We start from the raw sequence: 19,865 nt of genomic DNA, 5'->3' as shown, positions 1-19,865 counted from the left end.
ACCCCAGTGAGATGAACCCGGTACCTCAGTTGAAAATGCAGAAATCACCCATCTTCTGTGTCGCTCACGCTGGGAACTTCAGGCTGGAGTTGTTCCTATTTGACCATCTTGGGTGCACCTGCCTATCCCAACTATGTGTTTTTAATTCAAGCTCATCCTTTTTTATGGCTGCATAGTATTCCATGGCGTATATGTGCCACATTTTCTTAATCCAGTCTATCATTGAGGGACATTTGGGTTGGTTACAAGTCTTTGCTATTGTGAATAGTGCCACAATAAACATACATGTGCATATGTCTTTATAGCAGCATGATTTATAATCCTCTGGGTATATACTCAGTAATGGGATGACTGGATCAAATGGTATTTCTAGTTCTAGAGCCTTGAGGAATTGGCTGTGGCAGTTTCTTAAAATAAGACAGCAATAAATTTTGCCACATCAGTCGACTTTTCCTTTCAGGAAAGATTTCTCTTCAGTGTGTGATGCTGTTTGACAGCATTTTACCCACAGTAGAACTTCTTTCAAAATTGGAGTCACTCCTTTCAAACCTTGCCTCCACTTTATCTATTATGCTAAGCTTATGTAATATTCTAAATTCTTTATTTTCATTTTAACAAATGTTCACAACATCTTCACCAGGAATAGATTCAATCTCAAAAAAAAAAAAAAAAACACCTTTGTTCATTTGTAAGAAGCAACTCTTCATCCATTCAAGTTTTATAGAGAGATTGCAGCAATTTAGTAACATCTTCAGACTCCACTTCTAATGCTAGTTCTCCTGCCATTTCCACCACTTCTGCAGTTACTTCCTACCCTAAAGTGTTGAACCCCTCAAAGTCATCTATGGGGGTTGGAATCAATTTCTTCTAAACTCCTGTTAATGTTGATATTTTGACCTCATTCCATAAATCACAAATAACTTTAAATGGCATCTAGAATGGTGAATCCTTTCCACAAGGTATTCAAATTTCCAGGAGGTTTTCAGTTTTCACTTTTGCCCAGATACATCAAAGGAATCACTATGGTAGCTGTAGCCTTATGAAATGCATTTCTTAAGAATTAAGACTTGAAAGCCAGAATTATTCCTTGATCCATGGGCTTCTGAATGGTTGTTGTGTTTGCAGGCACGAAAACAACATTGAACTCTTTGTACATCTCCATCAGAGCTCCTGAGTGACCAGGTGCATTGTCAGTGAGCAGTAATATTTTGAGGGGAATCTTTTTATCTGAGCAGTAGGTCTCAATAGTGGGCTTAAAATATTCAGTAAACTATACCATAGACAGATGTGCTGTCATTGAGGCTTTGTTCCATTTCTAGAGCACAGGCAGAGTAGATTTAGCATAATTCTTAAGGGTCCTAGGATTTTTGGTAAATGAGCGTTAGTTTCAACTTAAAGTTGCATTAGCCCCTAAGAAGAGAGTCAGCCTGTCCTTTGAAGATTTAAAGCCAGGCATTAACTTTTCCTCTCTAACTATGAAAGTCTCAGATGGCATCTTCTTCCAATACAAAGCTATTTTATCTCCATTGAAAATCTGTTGTTCAGTGTAGCCACCTTCATCAGTTATCTTAGCTGGATTTTCTGGGTAACTTGCAGCTTCTACATCAGAACTTGCTGCTTCACCTTGCACTTTTATGTTATGGAGATAGCTTCTTTCTTAAACCTCATGAACCAATCTCTGCTAGCTTCCAACTTTTCTTCTCCAGCTTTGTCACTTCTCTTAGCCTTCATAGAATTGAAGAGAGTTAGGGCCTTGCTAGTAATTAGGCTTTGGCCTTAGGGAGTATTGTGGCTAGCATGATCTTCTATTCAGACCACCAAAACTTTATCCAGATCAGCAATAAGGCTGTTTCACCTTGTTATCATGCAAGTGTTCACTAGAATAGCATTACTTTCCTTCAAGAACTTTTCCTTTGCATTCTCAACTTGGCTAATTGTTTGGCTCAGAAGGCCTTAGTTTTCAGCCTATCTTGGTTTTTGACATGCCTTCCTCACTAAACTAAATTGTTTCTAGGTTTTGATTTAAAATGAGAGATGTGTGACTCTCCTTTCACTTGAACACTTAGAAAACATTATAAGGTTATTAATTGGCCTAATTTCAATATTATTTTGTCTTAGGGAGTAGGGAGACTTGGGGAAATGGCCAGTAGTTGGGGCAGTTAGAACACACACAGTATTTTTCAATTAAGTTTGCTATCTTATATGGGTGTGGTTTGTGGGGCCTCAAAACAATTACAATAGTAGCATCAAAGATCAGTAATCACAGGTCACCATAATAGATATAATATTTTAAAAGTTTGAAATATTGTGATAATTACCAAAACATGACACAGAGACTCAACACAGGGTTCCCACAGACCCTCAATTTGCAAAAAATGCAATATCTGTGAAGCACAATAAAGTGCATTAAAGCAAGGTATGCCTGTATATTAAAATAAATAGTATAAATATCCCAAGTAAAAAGTGGAGATTATCATATTGGATACAAAAATAAGACCCAACCATATACCATCTAAAAGAAAACCAATTTAAAATGTAAAGATATGATATAAAAAGATGGAAAAGTGCATACCATACAAAAGAAAGCTGGAATGTCTATACTTACATCAGAAAAGTAGATTTCTGATACAATCAACTATAACTGGATATTGATAAAAATTTAAAGTAGAGAAATGAGAAGAGTCAAGGATCCCTCAATTACCTACTCCTTGTCTCTTTTTAACAAACTCAGTATTCCAGCTGGAGTAGGTATTTGTATTAGGGAGAGACTCATGCACCTCCCCCCTTTCTTAGAATAAATATGCTGCAACTACCATTTGAGAATAATTTGACAATACCTAATTTGTTGAGAATGTGTTATACTCTGTGACCTAGAAATTCCATTTATGTCTTTGGCCATATAGGGAGACATATTCCAAGATGTTTTTTGGAACATTATTTATAATAGGGAATATTGAAAGCTAAATTTTAATTAACAGAGGATTGTAAATATAACGTATTAGTATACTGTAATACTATATTGCAGTTTTAATGAATGAATTAGATCTATATGTGTCAACATGGTCACTAATGTATTCCCAGGTAGTTTCATGATAGCTTTGGCTTTTTCTATGCTTGTAAATTCAAAAGTCATTCATTTTGTGAATATACAATTAATATGTTTGTGTGGTTTGTGCTTATATCTAGTAACTCAGACATACATTTGAAAAGTTAACAGTAACACAAGGCATTACAGGTAGCCTCTGGCTTTCACTAGTCTTTAAAAATCTGTTATATACTTGCTACTAAACATACTGACTGGAATACCCTGTTATTTTTCAGCCTTGTAGATCTTGCATCAGGGAGGGATCAGTGGAGGCAAGAAGGAGAGGCAGAGAAAATAGCTCCTTTTCCTCCCCCATGTCTCCATACACCCCATCACATTTTTTTGGGGGAGGGACAGAGTCTTGCTCTGTCACCCAGGCAGGAGTGCAATGGCACGATCATGGCTCACTGCAGCCTCGACCTACCAGGCTCAAGCGTTCCTCCCACCTCAGCTACTCCAGTAGATGGGACCATAGGTGTGTGCCACAATGCCTGCTTATTATTATTATTATTATTATTGTTGTTGTTATTATTATTATTTTGTACAGACAGGGTCTCCCTATGTTGCCTAAGCTGGTCTTGAACTCCGGGCCTCAAGAAGTCCTCCTGCCTCAGGCTCCTAAAGTGCTGGAATTACAGGTGTGAGCCTGCCTCTATCAACCTACCACTCTTATCCACATAATGAAATGCTTGGAGTAGATTTTTTTAAAAAATTCACCATGCTTACGTATATACATTTGAATTGCATTCTTTTTTTAACCTTATGACTTAAATGTAAATGTTCCTCATTAAAACATTGAACCAATCTCACCAGAAATGAGTAAAATAGATAACTGAAATAATAGAATGAAAATTATAATTGTAAAATATAAAAACATAATTTTGCTAAGTAATTAACCTATATTTTACCTATGCATTAAGTTTAAAATATAACATGTTTCATATAGTAATTTTATTAACATTCAAAAAAAACTAGTTCATGATTTTCCATCTTATTTTTAGAAAAACCTGACCTCTAGATATATTTTATCTCTTTCCTGTTTATTGCCTTTTATTTGTTACTATTCACAACCAATACCTGCCAGTGTCTCCTGTATTGATTTCATACCTATTTGTATTAGTTAATTATGAAGATATAATTGAGGTAGGTAATTGTAGTCCCCAGTTACTAAAATAAAAAAATAAAGCATGTTTCTTTAGAGGAATTTTTCATATAAACATTTGTACCTTGGCAGTTCTTAATATTAACACTCAAATAAGAAAATATGCATAGAAAATATTCTGACTTCTTCCGAACAGGTCAATCATATAATTGTTTTCTATAAGGTAGATGTAAGTACTTACTTTTTAAAAATTAGAATAGCATATCACTTTTTCTTTTGCATGCTGTATTCTCAAATAAGTCAAGCAGGAATGTTTCATATGGGTTAGATCACTGTAATACCTACTAATCGTTGTTCTGATTATGTACTTTTATTAGTTTGAGAAGAGATTTACTTCTAGAAGATACAAAAGATGAAGTCATTTCCCAATCATCAATTAAGTCCTACTAACTCTTTTTCTCAGCTTTGATTTATTCCTTTTGATCTTTCCATGTGTGACTAAGTTTTTTAGCCCTTTTGTTATCAATCATTATTATAGGAATTTGTGTGTTCATCAACTGAATTTTTAGTTCAAAAAACTCTTTTGTAGTATTGCAATATTTTAAATTCCCGATGAGTAAGAAGTATGTGTTCAACTTCTTCATTTTCCCTTACAACTCAAACTAATACTTTACCTTGTAATAAGTTTTCAATAAGTCTCCAACTAGGCTTAAGAAACCAAGCAAGTACTCTGGGAATATGTAATAAAGTCTGATAATCAGAAGTAGTATATTAACCATACTGAAACCTTGCTATTGCAGCCACCTTCTGCCTCAGCAAGGCTTTTTATGCTAGGATAAGAATACCAGGACATAGGCAAGAAAGCAAGTCAGCAACTTTGGTAAACTGAAGCTGTCAGCCTGTCTCAGCTAGCAGAAATGTTGTTCCAAAATTAATTTTTTTTCTGATTTTACTGTGTTTCTGATTCTACTGTGGTACATTATTTATTCAAAATATTACTTGTACCAAATTCCTTAACACAATGTCTGGCACATAATAGGTGCTTTTGTAATTGTTTGCTGAATGAATGTCATAATGTATATGTGTATTGTCTGTTCTCACACTGCTATAAATGACTACCTGAGACTGGGTAATTTATAAAGAAAAGAGGTTTAATTGGCTCACAGTTCCACATGGCTGGGAAACCTGCAATCATGCCAGGCACGTCTTATATGGCAGCAGGCAAGAGAGAGAGTGTGTGCAGGAGGAAAGATCAAACACTTATAAAACCATCAGATCTTGTGAGAACTATCTGATCATGAGAACAGCATGGGAAAACCACCCCCCATGATACAATCACCTCTCACTAGGTCTCTCCCTCAACACCTGGGGATTACAACTCAAGATGAGATTTGGGTAGGAATACAAAGCCTAACTATATCAATAAGGGATAAATTATATTCTGCATTAGAAACTTAATTTGTTAGATTTTAATCATACATAAATGATAATTTGATTTCATAATAGAGAACAACAATAATTGAGGGGGTCTTTCATCTCAATTTCATTCCCTTTTTGTTTTCCATATTTTATTTATATCTGAAAGGAATGTCATATATAATAAATAAATGGCCCCTTTGTTTTTTGGTTTTTGTTTTGTTTTAATTTTTTTTTAGAGACAGGTCTCTCCATGTTAACTAGGCTGATCTTGAACTCCTGGCTTCAAGTGATCCTCCTGCCTCAGCTTCCAAAAATGCTGAGATTACAGGCATGAGCCACCATGCCCACCCCCTAAATGACCCCTCTGAAGGAGAGAAGTATTGAAGAATGAGACCGTATTTGTTCAGGTTACTTTTAGCAGAGATTAACAAAATTTTATTTTAGGCTCAAATTTCCACCAAGAGTGAGTGATCTCTAATCATGAATTTGATTTAATTTGAATTTGTCACTGAATATAAAAAGAACATATGTTTAAGAGCATTTAGAACATTTGTAAAAAGTAGAAAGAAGGTAACTACAAATCTACATAATTCCAACAACAGAGAAACAATGTCACTTTAGTATTTTACAGTAAAAATTTATTTTGAAAGTGAATTTAGTTCTTCACTTTAATAAGAATTTTCTTTTGTATATTCATTTTATATTTTGTAGGTGGTTGTTTGATTTTTAATGTTACTTAAACTCTTCCTCATTAATCTGTGTTTTTTTTTTTTTTTTGCAGTGAATGACTTTATTTTATTAGTTTATAGATCAATTGTGTCTATCTCATTGTGTCTTTAACAGGTCGAGCAAATACAAATGCTAGTCTGCAAGGGAAAGCCAGAAAAACCATAAGTGATAGGTGGGAGAGTCAGCTGTGGAGGGAGAAAAAGTTTGGCTTAATAGATCACCTACACTACAGCCATGTTTATCCTGAAAGTATTCCACGGAAATTTATGTTTGAACACAGAAAGTTTCTTAGTGAGCAGTATAATTCTCAGCCTGCGAAATATGTACCACCAGAAGGAAGGCCCCCAAAACTTGATGATTTTAAGAGTGCCCGAAGCCTTGGACATTTTGAAGTAACCATACTAGGTAAGTCCACTGTTCTTTTTGAATATCATTAATTTAACATATTTTAAATATGCCTACTATTTTGCTTTAAAAATTTAAGCCCTTCCCACAAAAACATTAAGCCCAAGGGAAGTTCTTGTTTGGCTCAAACAAAAGGAATGAAGCACTAATTATGGAATAAATGAAGCTCTAATTGTGTGCTTCTAAACATTGGGAAGTCCTTGGAAAGTATCTGGGGAGAGAAGAATGGGAGAACTAAGGGAATTTTCCTCATTCCTGACTATCTGACTACTTCTAAGGCAGCTCCTGTTCTCCCTTAGCCACCACTTTCTTGCCTATGTTCTCTGCTTCTTCATTCATTGGAACCACTGAAGGGTAAAGTGTAAGTTAAAGAGAAGAAAGAATACTAATCAAAAGAAGCCCTACAAAAAAAAGGTCTGTTTAGACCCTCAAGATAATAAAATAATCAAGTAACTAAAGTTGACTGGAAAAAAATTATTGAAAAAACGTTCCTTGTCTGATAAGAGGAAATAAGCTGATTTACCCAGGTTTTTCAAAATTGAGAGGTAGCTATGGAACTTACAGAAATTTAAAGAAGTCAAAACATTTTAAAACTTAGATTTTTTTTTGTTTCTGAAAGATGAAAAATTACACACAAAAAAATTCTAAAACAAAATCTTAGCTAAAATGACTCGGAGTCAAGGAAAATAATGCATTTGTGTTTCACAGGAAGATCTTAGTACCAGGTCTTATTACCTTAAAATGAAGGAATGAGGAAAAAATTATAAGCAAATTAACTTAATGACCGAATAATGTAGTTCATGGATTTTTACATTTGTAGTACTGGACATCTTGGCCGGTTAGCTCAGTTGGTGAGAGCGTGGTGCTAACATTTGCAGTCCTTGGATGAATTGCCTTGACCTTTATCAAGATTCTCTTTTCCCTTTTATTCTCTCCCAACCCCTCTTCCCTACCTCCTCACATATAAATATGTACAGACATGTGAGTATGTATGTAATCTATGAAAAGTCTGAATTCTCACTGACTCCATTAGAAAATCAGACCTAAGTTTCAAATGCTTTTTCACTAGACTGCATTACTTGGTATCTTCAACTAGTTCATCAACTTTAGTTTTGTACCTAGGAAACAAAAATTATAGCAAAATTTCCCATCCATCAAAAATAATCATGGTTAATGGACACAAAATTTAAAAAGAATGCATAAGATCTACAATTTGGTAGCACAGTAAGGTGACTATGGTCAATAATAATTTAATTGTACATTTAAAAATAACTAAAAGAGTATAATTGCATCATTTGTAATTCAAAGGATAAATGTTTGAGGGGATGGATACCCCATTTACCCTGATGTGATTTTCACATATTGCATGCCTATATCAAAATATCTCATGTACCCCATAAATATATACACCTATATACCCACAAAAATTAAAAATTTTAAAAGGTAACCATGGAGATGATGAGTTCATCTAGAAACTAGAACTTGAATTTTTTCTCACTTTTAAAATGTTACTGCTCTATTAAAACAGTTTGACTAAGACTTCTCAGCTGTATTACATGTAATTATAAACTTGTGTAGCTTTGGCTATGAGTCAGCTAAAAGCAGGAATCAAATGTGAAGAAGGAAATTTCATCATTCCTCCAACTAGCTTTAATCCATGTTAGAAGTATGCTGTTTCTATATAAATTTTATATCCTACATTTTTCCAAGGATGGTTTACATGGTTAAAAGACAGTGGAAAATAAACCATTTATGAATGAAACAAAACAGAACATTTTAAAGGAAGCACAAAAAGTAGGTATTACTAGGTACTTGCAAATAACCAAATTTATACCATTGGCAATAATTTTCTGTGCTTTCTGGCAGGAAGGGAGAAGGGTTTGTTTTTAGTAGTTATTTCTTTTTTCTGATGAGATATTTAATTTTAAAGCCAAAATAAACCTTGGATATCTTCTAGTCTTACCCTTGGCTAGGTAAAAGCCAGACCATGATTAGAAATCAGATCTCCTGAGTCTCTAAACGTATCATCTGTTGCAGAGGAAACAATTATATATAGGAACCCTGCTTTTTTTTTCTCAAACAAAATTCAAGTCTGAATTAACTATGAAATTATTGTATAAGTAACACAGGATAACAAATGGGTTATCTTCAACTGTAGTTTTTTTTTTAAAAAAAGGTATGTAAATGATCTTCAGATAGTTGCTTCGTGCATCCACATTTTAATATACCTAATCAGTATAATCATTAGTCATATCTTAATAAAGCATTTCTATAAAGGAATATATTTTCACTTTATTATTATATAATCCAAGTACTTCACGCTCTAATAGTTTAACTTAATAAGGGGATAAAACTTAGAGAGCTGAGATAAATGGTACTGGATCCAGTGATTCTCATACAGTCTTGTTGGGAGGGGGTAGCTTATCAAAGTCATCTGCAAGAGGCCTACTCATACTTCTTAGAATTCTGATACACACTAGAGAAGCAGCCCATTCAGTCTACTCCATTCATAAGAGAGACTTATTGCCACAGAGAGAATGCCACTGCCAAGAACACATCCTGTCCATCAGGTATAAAGGAGTAGATTAAAGGTTGAAAACTACTATGCTTTAAGTAGTACTTGAAGTATAGACAATATCTATATTCTAGTACTATCTAGTACTATCTATATTCATATCTTCATTCATTCAAGTACTATCTACATCTATACTTCAAGCACTACTTAGAATGAGAGCTGAATATCGGATGTGAAAGTGCTGAATTTGTCATATCTTTTAGGAAAGTATGAACCCAAGTTGTATTATAAGACCAGAAAAATGGTTTGTATATATTTTAGCATGGACATGAGCAATAAACTCAGAAGAGAGGAATAAATCTGTTATTACTGTGCTATTTGTTAAAAGGTAGAATCCTAAAACTGAAAGATGACTTTAAGTGTATCTTATACAAGGTGGCACACTTGGTCAGTAAAGGGACAAGTAGTCAATGTTTGAGGTTTTACAGGCCATACAATTTCTTTTGCAACTACTCAGCTCTGCTGTATTAATGTGAAAGCAACCATTGACAATATGTAAATGAATGCCCATGGTTGTTTGAAAAAAACTGTATGTACACTAAAATTTGAATTTCATATTTTCATGTATCATAAACTATTGTTCTTTTGGTTTTTTTTTAACTATTTAAAAATGTGAAAGCTATTCTTAGTTCATGGAATGTACAAAACCAGGGGCAGGCTGGATTTGCGTCCCCCAGTCATAATTTACCCTGTTCTAGACTCCTTAGTTAAGTCTCAGTTAAGACTGCCTAAACCAATCCAGGCAGATAAATCTGTATGATGTTTAAGGTTCTCTAAGCACGAAGATTGTCTCATTCAGTGATACTATCTTCTAGTGGTTTATTATACCTCTGCAATATCTTGCAAGTCTATAGAAGACCTCGTAATTTTGAAGTGTCTTATTCTTGGAGCCAAAAATGTTATTTGGGCCACAACCCTGTTACTTGGTCATTACCTCTGACTGGAAGGGTGAATTGTTATTGAAAACATTGAATAGAATTATTAGTCTTCCTTCTTTCCCACAGTTCTGATGGCTCTCAGCAACCACCAGCTTGGTACCATGGCAATGTCAGAAACCTATCCTAGAAGCACTGGTTCTTGTCTTTAAATTCTTGCTGGGCCATCTCACCTGTCTCAAGTCAATAGATTATAACCATTAAAACCTCAGCCCATTGCCTACCATGTAAGATCACACACTTTAAATAGAATATACTGAGATGAAGTAACAAACTAGATTTTCAGTGCCCTTAGCCCAAGTACAAAATGTAAAATATGTTAGTCAGTCTTTCTCAATTTTAAGAATTATTTCTCACCTTAAATATAAGAACACAGCTTTCAAAAGTTTTAATTGAACTTACAGGTGTTATAGTGTATCTTTGGCTCTACTAATACTAATTTGTTTACCCATGAAATCTGATGAGTCAAAGTTTAAAAGTCATCTCCTCAATTTTCATTTGACTTAGATAATTAGGAACATAATCCAGCTAGCCTTTCCAAGTTGCTGAAGGCTGCCTATTTGTTTTTTAAAAGTCAAAAGATATAAACCCCAATAATAGTATTAATTGGTGAGGGAATCAACATTGAGGGAACCCAGTGCTACTCAGCTAATCTTTCAAATAGGCTTTCAGCAAGGAAGGTGGCATACCCTAGAGGTACAAATAATTGATCCTGAGCCCACAGGCTAATACCAAGGAGGGAAAAAATTATATTGGTCTGTTTGGCTGCTTTAATAAAAGAAAATATAAAGATGAGTGAAGCCTTATTATTTCAGTGTAACTGTAGTATATTAAATTACCTTGATGTCACAATTAATGTTATTAAAATTTGAAATTATCTTTTAAATGCATTTTACAGTAAAGGAAAAGAACAAACCACGTGACAAATTTTTCCAAAAAATACTTTGACAAAAAAATCTAGAAAAGATTATTTTAACTGCTCTCCTTACATCATAGCCATTTTTCTTGGGGTTTGTACAGGGTATTTGTGTTCACTTATTGGTAATGGGAATATGGATGAATTTATATTTGAATACTCTTGCACAAATGTCTTAAATTCTATTATTGAAAAATTATAGGTAAAATACACACATGTATATTTATTTACTCAATTTAAGAAATATTTATTGGGCATCTACTGTGTGCCTAGCACTCTTCTAAGTTCTAAAGTCACATTAGTGAACACAACAGATAAAAACCCTGCCCTATGAGAGCTTGTAGTAGAGTGAGATGGTGATAAGTGCTAAGAAAAAACAGTTGCTGGAGAGTGTTGTAGTAGGAAAGGGTTAAATTTTAAATAGCAGAGGTCTCCTGGAGTAAGGAACATTTCAGAAACCTGGTAGAGATGTGGTTATCTGGGGAAAAAACATTCTAGGCACAAAGGCAGCAAGCACAAAAGCCCTGAGGCCTATTGACTTAAACGTCTGTACTTTGAACTCTAGTAGATTGTTGGTTTGTTTTTGAAACAGGGTATCACTCTGTTGCCCAGGCTGGAGTACAGTGGTACAATCTTGGCTCACTGCATCCTCTGCCCAAGTAGCTGGGACCACAGGCGCACACCACCACACCCAGTTTATTATTATTATTATTGTATTTTTGGTAGAGACGGGGTATCACCATGTTGCCCAGGCTGGTCTTGAACTCCTGGACTCAAGCAATCCGCCCACCTCGGCCTCCCAAAGTGCTGGAATTACAGGCATGAGCCATCACGCCTGACCAGAACTCTAGTTTTAATCAAACAGCTCAGTAAAAAATTCACTGATAATGCTCTACTCCCAATATTTTATAATTTAGAAAGCAACTCAAAACAATATCAATAACACACTAATATGTCTACTTTCTTGAAAATATCAAGATTTCCAAATTCTGATAGTTTCTCAGTTTTAAGGCATCCTTCCTTTTTTGTTTGCAAGTTGAAATGGTCAACGGTACATTTAATGCAGTGCTTTCTTTTTATTAAAAAATAAAATTAATGATATATATATATGAGTTAAATTTAGTCTTAGAATCAAGGATATAAGATACCAGCATGTGCACATTCATATGAGTCTTGCAGCATTGCTAGGAGCTGTAACACGGCTATGCTCCTTATAATACTGAATTAGAATTTTTGGAAAATTCTAGATAACATGATTATTTCAATTTATGGCTATCAAATTTTAGTAATCCTTAGAAAGCTCTAAGTGGCCTTTAGCTGTATGTTAAGTTAAATATATGAGATTTAATGTCATCTCCCCATCAAAAGCAAAGAACTTGCATTTCTGGATTGGTTTGCAGCTTAACGAGAAGGATTTGGTTACCCGTCATTGCCTGTACTCAGTACTTAAGAATCACTATAAGGGATGAATCAGAGAAATATTAAGGTCATATAATCTAGCTGACTAAATAGCTGGGAAAGACCGAAAAGGAGGAGTTAAGGATAACTCTCAGGTTTCTGATTTGTGTCACTAAATGGAATTCACAGTTTCAAAGCTGTGCTCTGTGTGATTGTTTACCCTTACTCTAGCCAAGATGGTCTTTTACTCTGGTCTACACCTTTGGCTTGTGCTATTCCCTGCCATGCCTAAAATGCCCTCTTCTCTGTTTATTTAAATGCTATCCATCCTTTAGTACGTAGCTAGAATTCTTTTCTTCCTCTAGGAAGTCTTTTTTATCTACCCCAACTGACATTGACCCACATAAAAAGATGACAGTCAAAGGTCAGAATTCACTTTAGTTGTTCCCCCTTGGCCCTTTTTCTAGCACAACCTTTCATGGCCCTAATGGTGAGTGTGTGAACCATGTCTTGTATATTTGAGGACAGATGAGATGTAGCTACTACGTCATCCCTGACCTTACATTAGTCAGATATCCTTGAGTCCAAATGGCAATAAGGGAACCAATAGTCATCTCCAAATTCCCCTGCCCCGGAATAGCACCTGTCCTAAATGACCAAGGAAACACTCTATATGTCATTTATGTGACCATGCTGTCCTCTGGATAGTAGATTCCAATCTTCCATCAGTAGGGGAAACCTTTTGAACTGTTGTTTCCAGCAGTGGTGAAAGGTTGCACTGGAGTGTCTACTCTTTCAGCAAATACCATGTATTCATAAATTGCAATACTAAGAGTTTAGTCTCCAGTTTTCAAACACATTTTTTTTTCAGATCTAAAGCTCTCTGGAACATTTTGGGATCAAACCAGCAAACTTGGCATCAGTACCACATGCTAACCCACTGAACTTTTAATAACATATGAATTTTCTTTAACAGGTCTGAACCATGAGATAGCAATCGATGTTGCATTCCTACCCATGTATTGTCCAGAAGACATTCGAACATCTCAGATAGACACACTGTTGACCTCCATGAATTACAGCTGTGCATATCCACAGGACACAACTGGAAATGACCGATTGCCAGGTCCAAGAGCGGTTGCAGGTAAAACAATCTCAGTGTTCTTTTCATTCAGAAAAAAAAAAAAATTATAAACAGCCCTAACCTTAAGATTTTATTATGTAAACAGTTATAGCCTTAAAATTTAATGTAGTTTTAATTAAAGGGTTATTTGGTAAATGTTCCCCAAGACTCATAAATGAGAATGACTTTTAAATAAATTGAATAGCTGTTTCTACTCTAGGCAAGCATTAAGAATATTATCTTATAATACAATTCCAAGTATAATTATTTCATCAGACATAAGTAGTATGCACATGGAACAGCACAAATTCTACTCTTCCTTTTTCTCAGGCGACACGATTTGTCCTTTCACCTTGTAATTGCCTGAAATTACAATACCTCTGTAGTATAATACAGTAAAATTGTTCTCTCTTATAAATGTGTAGTTATTCCAGTGCTATGCAATAAATTTCTTGAGAACTGCTAGGAGCACATGTATTCCCAATAGTGAAACTCTTCAACCAGCTAATTGTTTAGGTTGCTGCATAATATACTGAACTCTAAATTGTTTCTACATACCTATAAAATTATCTGTCCAGTTATAATTACCCCATTCATGTTTTTCTGTTATTTCTAATTCCTAAGCATGTGGTAAAGTTTCTAGCAGTTTTCATTAAGCTTATCGGGATATTACATTTAAAATGGCTTTTAAGAAAGGCCTTATTATCTTGGGATTTTCTGGCGGGTCTTTCTAAGCTGATGAAACTCTTGAGTGTATGTTGTTTTTGAACAAGTCTTATGAGCTGTGCCTGATGACAAAATAATTTGAGGCAGTAACAGTTGCTACAAATTGAACTTGGGTACCTAATTTTATAAGAGCTGATTTTTTTTTTTAATTTTTCCCACAGTCCATTTTAGAGATGATGTACACTTGCAGTATTACTTTCTACATTGGAGCTCCTTAGACTTTCAGTAACTTCACATTTCTTAATTAGTGCCCTAACATGCAGCTTAAATATTTGTGCACTCATGTATGCTCATGTTTCATGTCTTATGTCACATGTCTTCTGCTATATGTCTACACTATTATTGATATAAAATGCCAGTTCAGCATTCTCAGCTAACTGCTTGGTGCTAGTGCCAGTGTTCTTCCAGTAGTCACTAACATGGTTATATGAAAAATACCTGGTACCCTTCTGCTAACGCAGGTAATATTTGAGATGTGAAGGACAAGAATCACTAGGGAAGAAAAATTAATTGGTAATCACAAACAAAGTGGTTCATTTTGAGAGGAATACCATGTTTTTCATGACATAGCATTAATAATATGTATAATAATAATAATAATAGTGTCCATTAAATTCTGTACCAAGCACTGTGCCTGGGCATTTTATATGGTACAACTAATTCTAATAAGAATCTCACAAGGTGAACCTTATTACCCCTATTTATAGATAACTGGACTGAAAATCAGAGAGATTCACTAGCATGAGTAAGCTAGATTTTGAAACCTGATCCGATTCCAAACTTTTTCTTTCCTTTCATTATTCTAAACTGAAAGATAAAAATAGTAACAAATTGATATGATGCAGTGTCTCATGGTATAATACTAGTGTCATCTTTCAAACATTCTTTATAAAGTAGTTTCTTTTTTATTACAAAAGCTATACACATTAATAATTTAAAAATTCAAATAGTACAGAAAGCTACCAGGTAAAAATGAAAGCTCCCCTCCTTGCCTTCCCAGGTCCAGCCCTTTCCACCAACTCACTGACCTATTCTCAGGAGATAACCAGTATTATTTGAACTCTTTAAGAAATGATTTTTGCATATGAAAGTATGTATTCTATCGCTCTCTTTCTCAAATAAATACGCAAAAATGGAATTAGTAAACATATGGTTCTATAGCCAGCTTTTTCCCTTTGACAGTATATCTTTGACATATTTCATATTAGTATATAGAAAGCTACCTCGTTCTTTTCAATAACTACAAAGTATTCCACTGTGTGGATGTGCCAAAATTTATTTGACCAGTCTCCTACTGGTAGACATTTAGATTGTTTCCAAATGTTTTTGCTATTAACAAATAGTACTGCATGAATATCCATTATGTGTATGTGTGTGTGTCAATAAAATCTTTACACTTGTTTCACTTAAGATAATGTTCCACCCATGTTCCTAAAAAAGACATAATTTCATTCTTTTTATGGCTAAATAGTATTCCACAGGGCATACTTATACAAGAGATATGTAATTTTGGTAGATACTGTCAAATGGTTCTCTAAAGTGGTTATACTAATTTACACTAGAACCAAAAGCAAGAGTGCCACTTTACTAATGCCCTTGTAAAAACTAGATATTGGTCTTACTAATCTATGGCAGATAGATAGGCAAAAATATATATTATTATTTTGATTTGCATTTATCAATTATTTCTGAGCTTTAAAATCTTAATACATTTTTTGGCCATTTATATTTTTTTCTTTCTATATACTTTCTATGCTAATTTTACCTTTCATTTGTCTCTATTTTTCCTTAATAATTTGTAACTTCTTTTTGCATATTAAAGAAATTAACCTTTTATCGTGTGTTACAAAGACTTGTACCCAGTTTGACATTGTTTCAATGGGATGTTTTGGTTGTTTAACTAATTTTACTCATATGTACTCAAATACACTAGATTTTTTATCTTGTGGCTGCTGGTTTTATGTCATACTCAGGCATCACTCTGGTCAAGACTACGTTTTTAAATTCACTGTCTTTTTCCAGCACTTTTAGAGCTTCACCCATATATACTGATACATTTTTATTGTGATAAAGCATACAGATCAAAATTTACTATTTTAACCATTTTATATTTACTATTCAATGACACTAAGTACATTTACAATGTTGTGCAACCATCACCACTATTCATTTCCAAAACGTTTTAATCATCCCAAACAGAAACTCTGCACCCATTAAACAGTAACTCCTCATTCTCCCCTCTCCTGATCCCTGGATAACAGCTATTCCACTTTCTGTCTCTAAAAATTTGCCTGTTTTTCATTCCTTTTTATGGCTATGGCTGAGTGATGGTCTTGGACAAGATCCAGGAGAATTATCTGAACTACCAGGCAGAAACTCTTGTTTTCTTCCTGACTTTCTCCCAAAGATAGTCTCCCTGTCTTTTCTGAGCCACTTGAAGCTGGGACTGGAGTGACACAAGCTGCCCTGTAGCCACCACCACTATGACTGCACTGGGTCAGACCTGAAGCCAGCACCACTCTGGGTCTGGCCCAAGGCCCGCTGTAACCACTCCCTGGCTACCACCTATGTTTGCCTTATGCCCTAGGGCTCTATAGTCAGGTGGTGGCAAAGCCAGACAGGCCTGTGACAATCCCTTTAGTGCAGCTAGTTCCTCTAGTTCACAAGCAGGTCCAGAGGTGACATCCAGGAGCCAGTGACTAGAGTCAAAACTCTTAGACGTCTACATGGTATTGTATTGTACTGTAGCTGAGCTGACTTTCAAACAAGACACAGTCCTTCCCACTCTTCGCTTCCCTTTCCAAAGGCAGGAGGTATCTCATCCATGGCTATCCCCACCACAGGCCTATGGGGAGCACTGCCAGACCTCCACCAATGTTTGCTTAAGACCTATAGGCTCTTCAGTCAGCTTGCGGTTAATGCTGCCTGGCCTAGGACTCACCCTTCAGGGCAGTGGGCTCCCCTCTGGCCCAGGGCAGGTCCAAAAGTACCATCTAAGAGTAAAGTCCTGGAATCAGGAACCCCAAGTGCCCACTTGTTGCTCTACCTCCCTGTGGCCGCGCTGGTATCTAACATGCAAGACAAAGTCCCCTTTAGTTTTCCCTCCGCTTTTCGCAAGTAAATGGAGTCTCACCCCAAAGCCACCACAACTGAGAATGTGCTGAGTCTCACCTGAAGCCAGCCAGTCTCAGAGTCTCACCCAAGATCCCTGACATAATACCTGAGGTATCACTGCAGGTTATTCAGGGCCCAAGGGCTCTTCAGTTAGCAGGTGATGAATACTGCCAAGATTGGATCCTTTCCTTCAAGCCACTGGGTTCCCTCCTGGCCTAGAGTGTGTCTAGAAATAACATCTGGGAGCTAAGGCCCGAAACGAGGTCTTCATGACTCTTACTACTCTTACTGGTGCCCTATCCTGCTGTGCCCTATCTTGCTGTGTCTTCTTTGGAGAAATATCTGTCAAATGCTTTGCCCATTTCTTCCCTCTCATCTCCTCAAGCAGAAGGAAGGGGCCTCTTTTGGAGCCATGAGCTGTGCAGCCTGGGGCTAAGGGAGGGGTGATGCCAGCGCTTCCTTAGCCACCCTGGCTGATGTCTCAGTAGGTTGTGTCTCCCCTCTCCGCCCCCCAGCGCACACACACACACACACACATCCCACCCCTGGTACACTATCTCTGAGCCCAGTTCAGCACTAGGACTCTCCTAGTAGCTGCAGTCCTTGTAGCCTAAACTGCCTTCCCGGTTTATTTAGGACCTCAGAATACTTTAGGCCGCGGTGGTGAGGCTTGTGGGCCGCTGGGATTAGTGATTCCCCTCTGGCTAGAGCTGGTTTCAGTGCTCCATCCATGAGCATGCATCAGCTGATTTTGGTCCAGTTTTGCTTTCTGCTGTAGGTATTAGTGATTCAGGAGTGTTTTTTCTATCTCTTAAGTGCCTCTTTCAGTGATATGAAGTTAAAACCAGGTACTGTGAGTGCTCACCTGATTTTTGATTCACATGAAGGTGCTTGTTTGTGTGTGTAGATAATTGTTAAATTAATGTCCTTGCCAGGGGAGGGGTAGGGGACAATTGGTGGAGTCTTCTATTCCACCCTCCTTCTCTGCCTCCAATCCCTCAACTTGATTTCATTTCCTTTGGATACATACCCAGTAGAGGAATTGCTGGATTAAACAGTTATTCTATGTTTAACTTTTTGAGGAACTGCCAAGCTTTCCCATAGCAGCTGCACTATTTTACATTCCCATCAGCAATGCATGAGGATTCCAATTTCTCCACATCTTCACCAGCACTTGTTTTGTTTTGTTTTGTTGTTGTTATTGTTTTGACAACAGTGATCCTAATGGATGTGAAATGGTATCTCATTGTGGTTTTGATTTGTTTTTCCCTAATTACTAATGATGTGTTAAGCATCTTTTCATGTGCTTATTGGTCATTCGTTTGTCTTCTTTGGAGAAATGCTATTCAAATGCTTTGCCCATTTCTGAATTCAATTTGGGGGGTGTTGATATGGCTTCATCTTTACAACTTAAACTTTTAATCCATTTGGAATTTATTTTTGTGTAAAGAATGAGATAGGGATCCTTGGCCAGGTGCGGTGGCTCACGCCTGTAGTCCCAGCACTTTGGGAGGCCGAGTTGGGCGGATCACAAGGTCAAGAGATCAAAACCATCCTGGCCAACATGGTGAAACCCCATCTCTACTAAAAATACAAAAATTAGCCAGGCGTGGGGGTGCATGCCTGTAGTCCCAGCTACTCGGGAGGCTGAGGCAGGAGAATCGCTTGAACCCAGGAGGTGGAGGTTGCAGTGAGCCGAGATCTCACCACTGCACTCCAGCCTGGCAACAGAGCGTGACTCCATCTTAAATAAATAAATAAATAAATAAATAAATAAATAAATAAATGAGATAGGGATCCAGCTTCATATTTTTTTTTCCAAATAGCCATTTATCCCAAGTCATTTATTGAATACTGATTACTGATATGATATCCTACTTGGTGTCATCTCTAACTTTGAAGTCCAAGGATATCATTTTAGAAGTACAGCATAATATGGAAGTGTTTTAACACATCAAAGAAAACAATTTTATTATTCTCTAGGTAATCAAGGTTTCCCTTATTAGTTTCAGAGACAGGAATACCACACTGTATTACAATATCTATTGGACTATGCTCAATTACAAAGCAACTCTAAAGTCACAGGGACTTTAACTCAAGAAGTTTATTTCTTACTCAAGTCTGATGCAATCAGTCATCAGCTCTCTTCCCAGCAGCAATTCAGGAATCCAGTCTGCTTCCATCTTGTTGCTGCCCAAGCAGGAAGAAATGGCTTCTAGGGTTGTCAGGGCAGAAGAAGAAAAAGATGAAGGCTTTTAATTACACTGGACCAGAATTGACACATTACTTCTACTTGCATTCTCATTTGCAAGAACTAAGTTACATGATCCCAGCCTAG

At 36.2% G+C, this 19,865-nt stretch overlaps 1 protein-coding gene across 2 annotated transcripts in view; it reads left to right on the top strand.

Annotated features, from left to right (window-relative positions):
- The window catches only part of RADX (RPA1 related single stranded DNA binding protein, X-linked), a 75,281-nt gene that overhangs the window by 51,554 nt on the left and 3,862 nt on the right, over positions 1–19,865 (top strand). For both annotated transcript variants that reach the window (XM_023203106.1, XM_023203105.2), the window contains 2 exons: positions 6,450–6,740; positions 13,541–13,708. In XM_023203106.1, the coding sequence (XP_023058874.1) occupies positions 6,450–6,740; positions 13,541–13,708 (459 nt within the window). The remainder of the gene's footprint in view (positions 1–6,449; positions 6,741–13,540; positions 13,709–19,865) is intronic.

This window comes from Piliocolobus tephrosceles, chromosome 12 (genome assembly GCF_002776525.5).
Source record: "Piliocolobus tephrosceles isolate RC106 chromosome 12, ASM277652v3, whole genome shotgun sequence".
In the NCBI taxonomy this organism is placed as follows: domain Eukaryota; kingdom Metazoa; phylum Chordata; class Mammalia; order Primates; family Cercopithecidae; genus Piliocolobus; species Piliocolobus tephrosceles.
The sequence above is the reverse complement of the archived record's forward strand: the minus strand, read 5'-3'. Positions and strand labels throughout refer to the sequence as shown.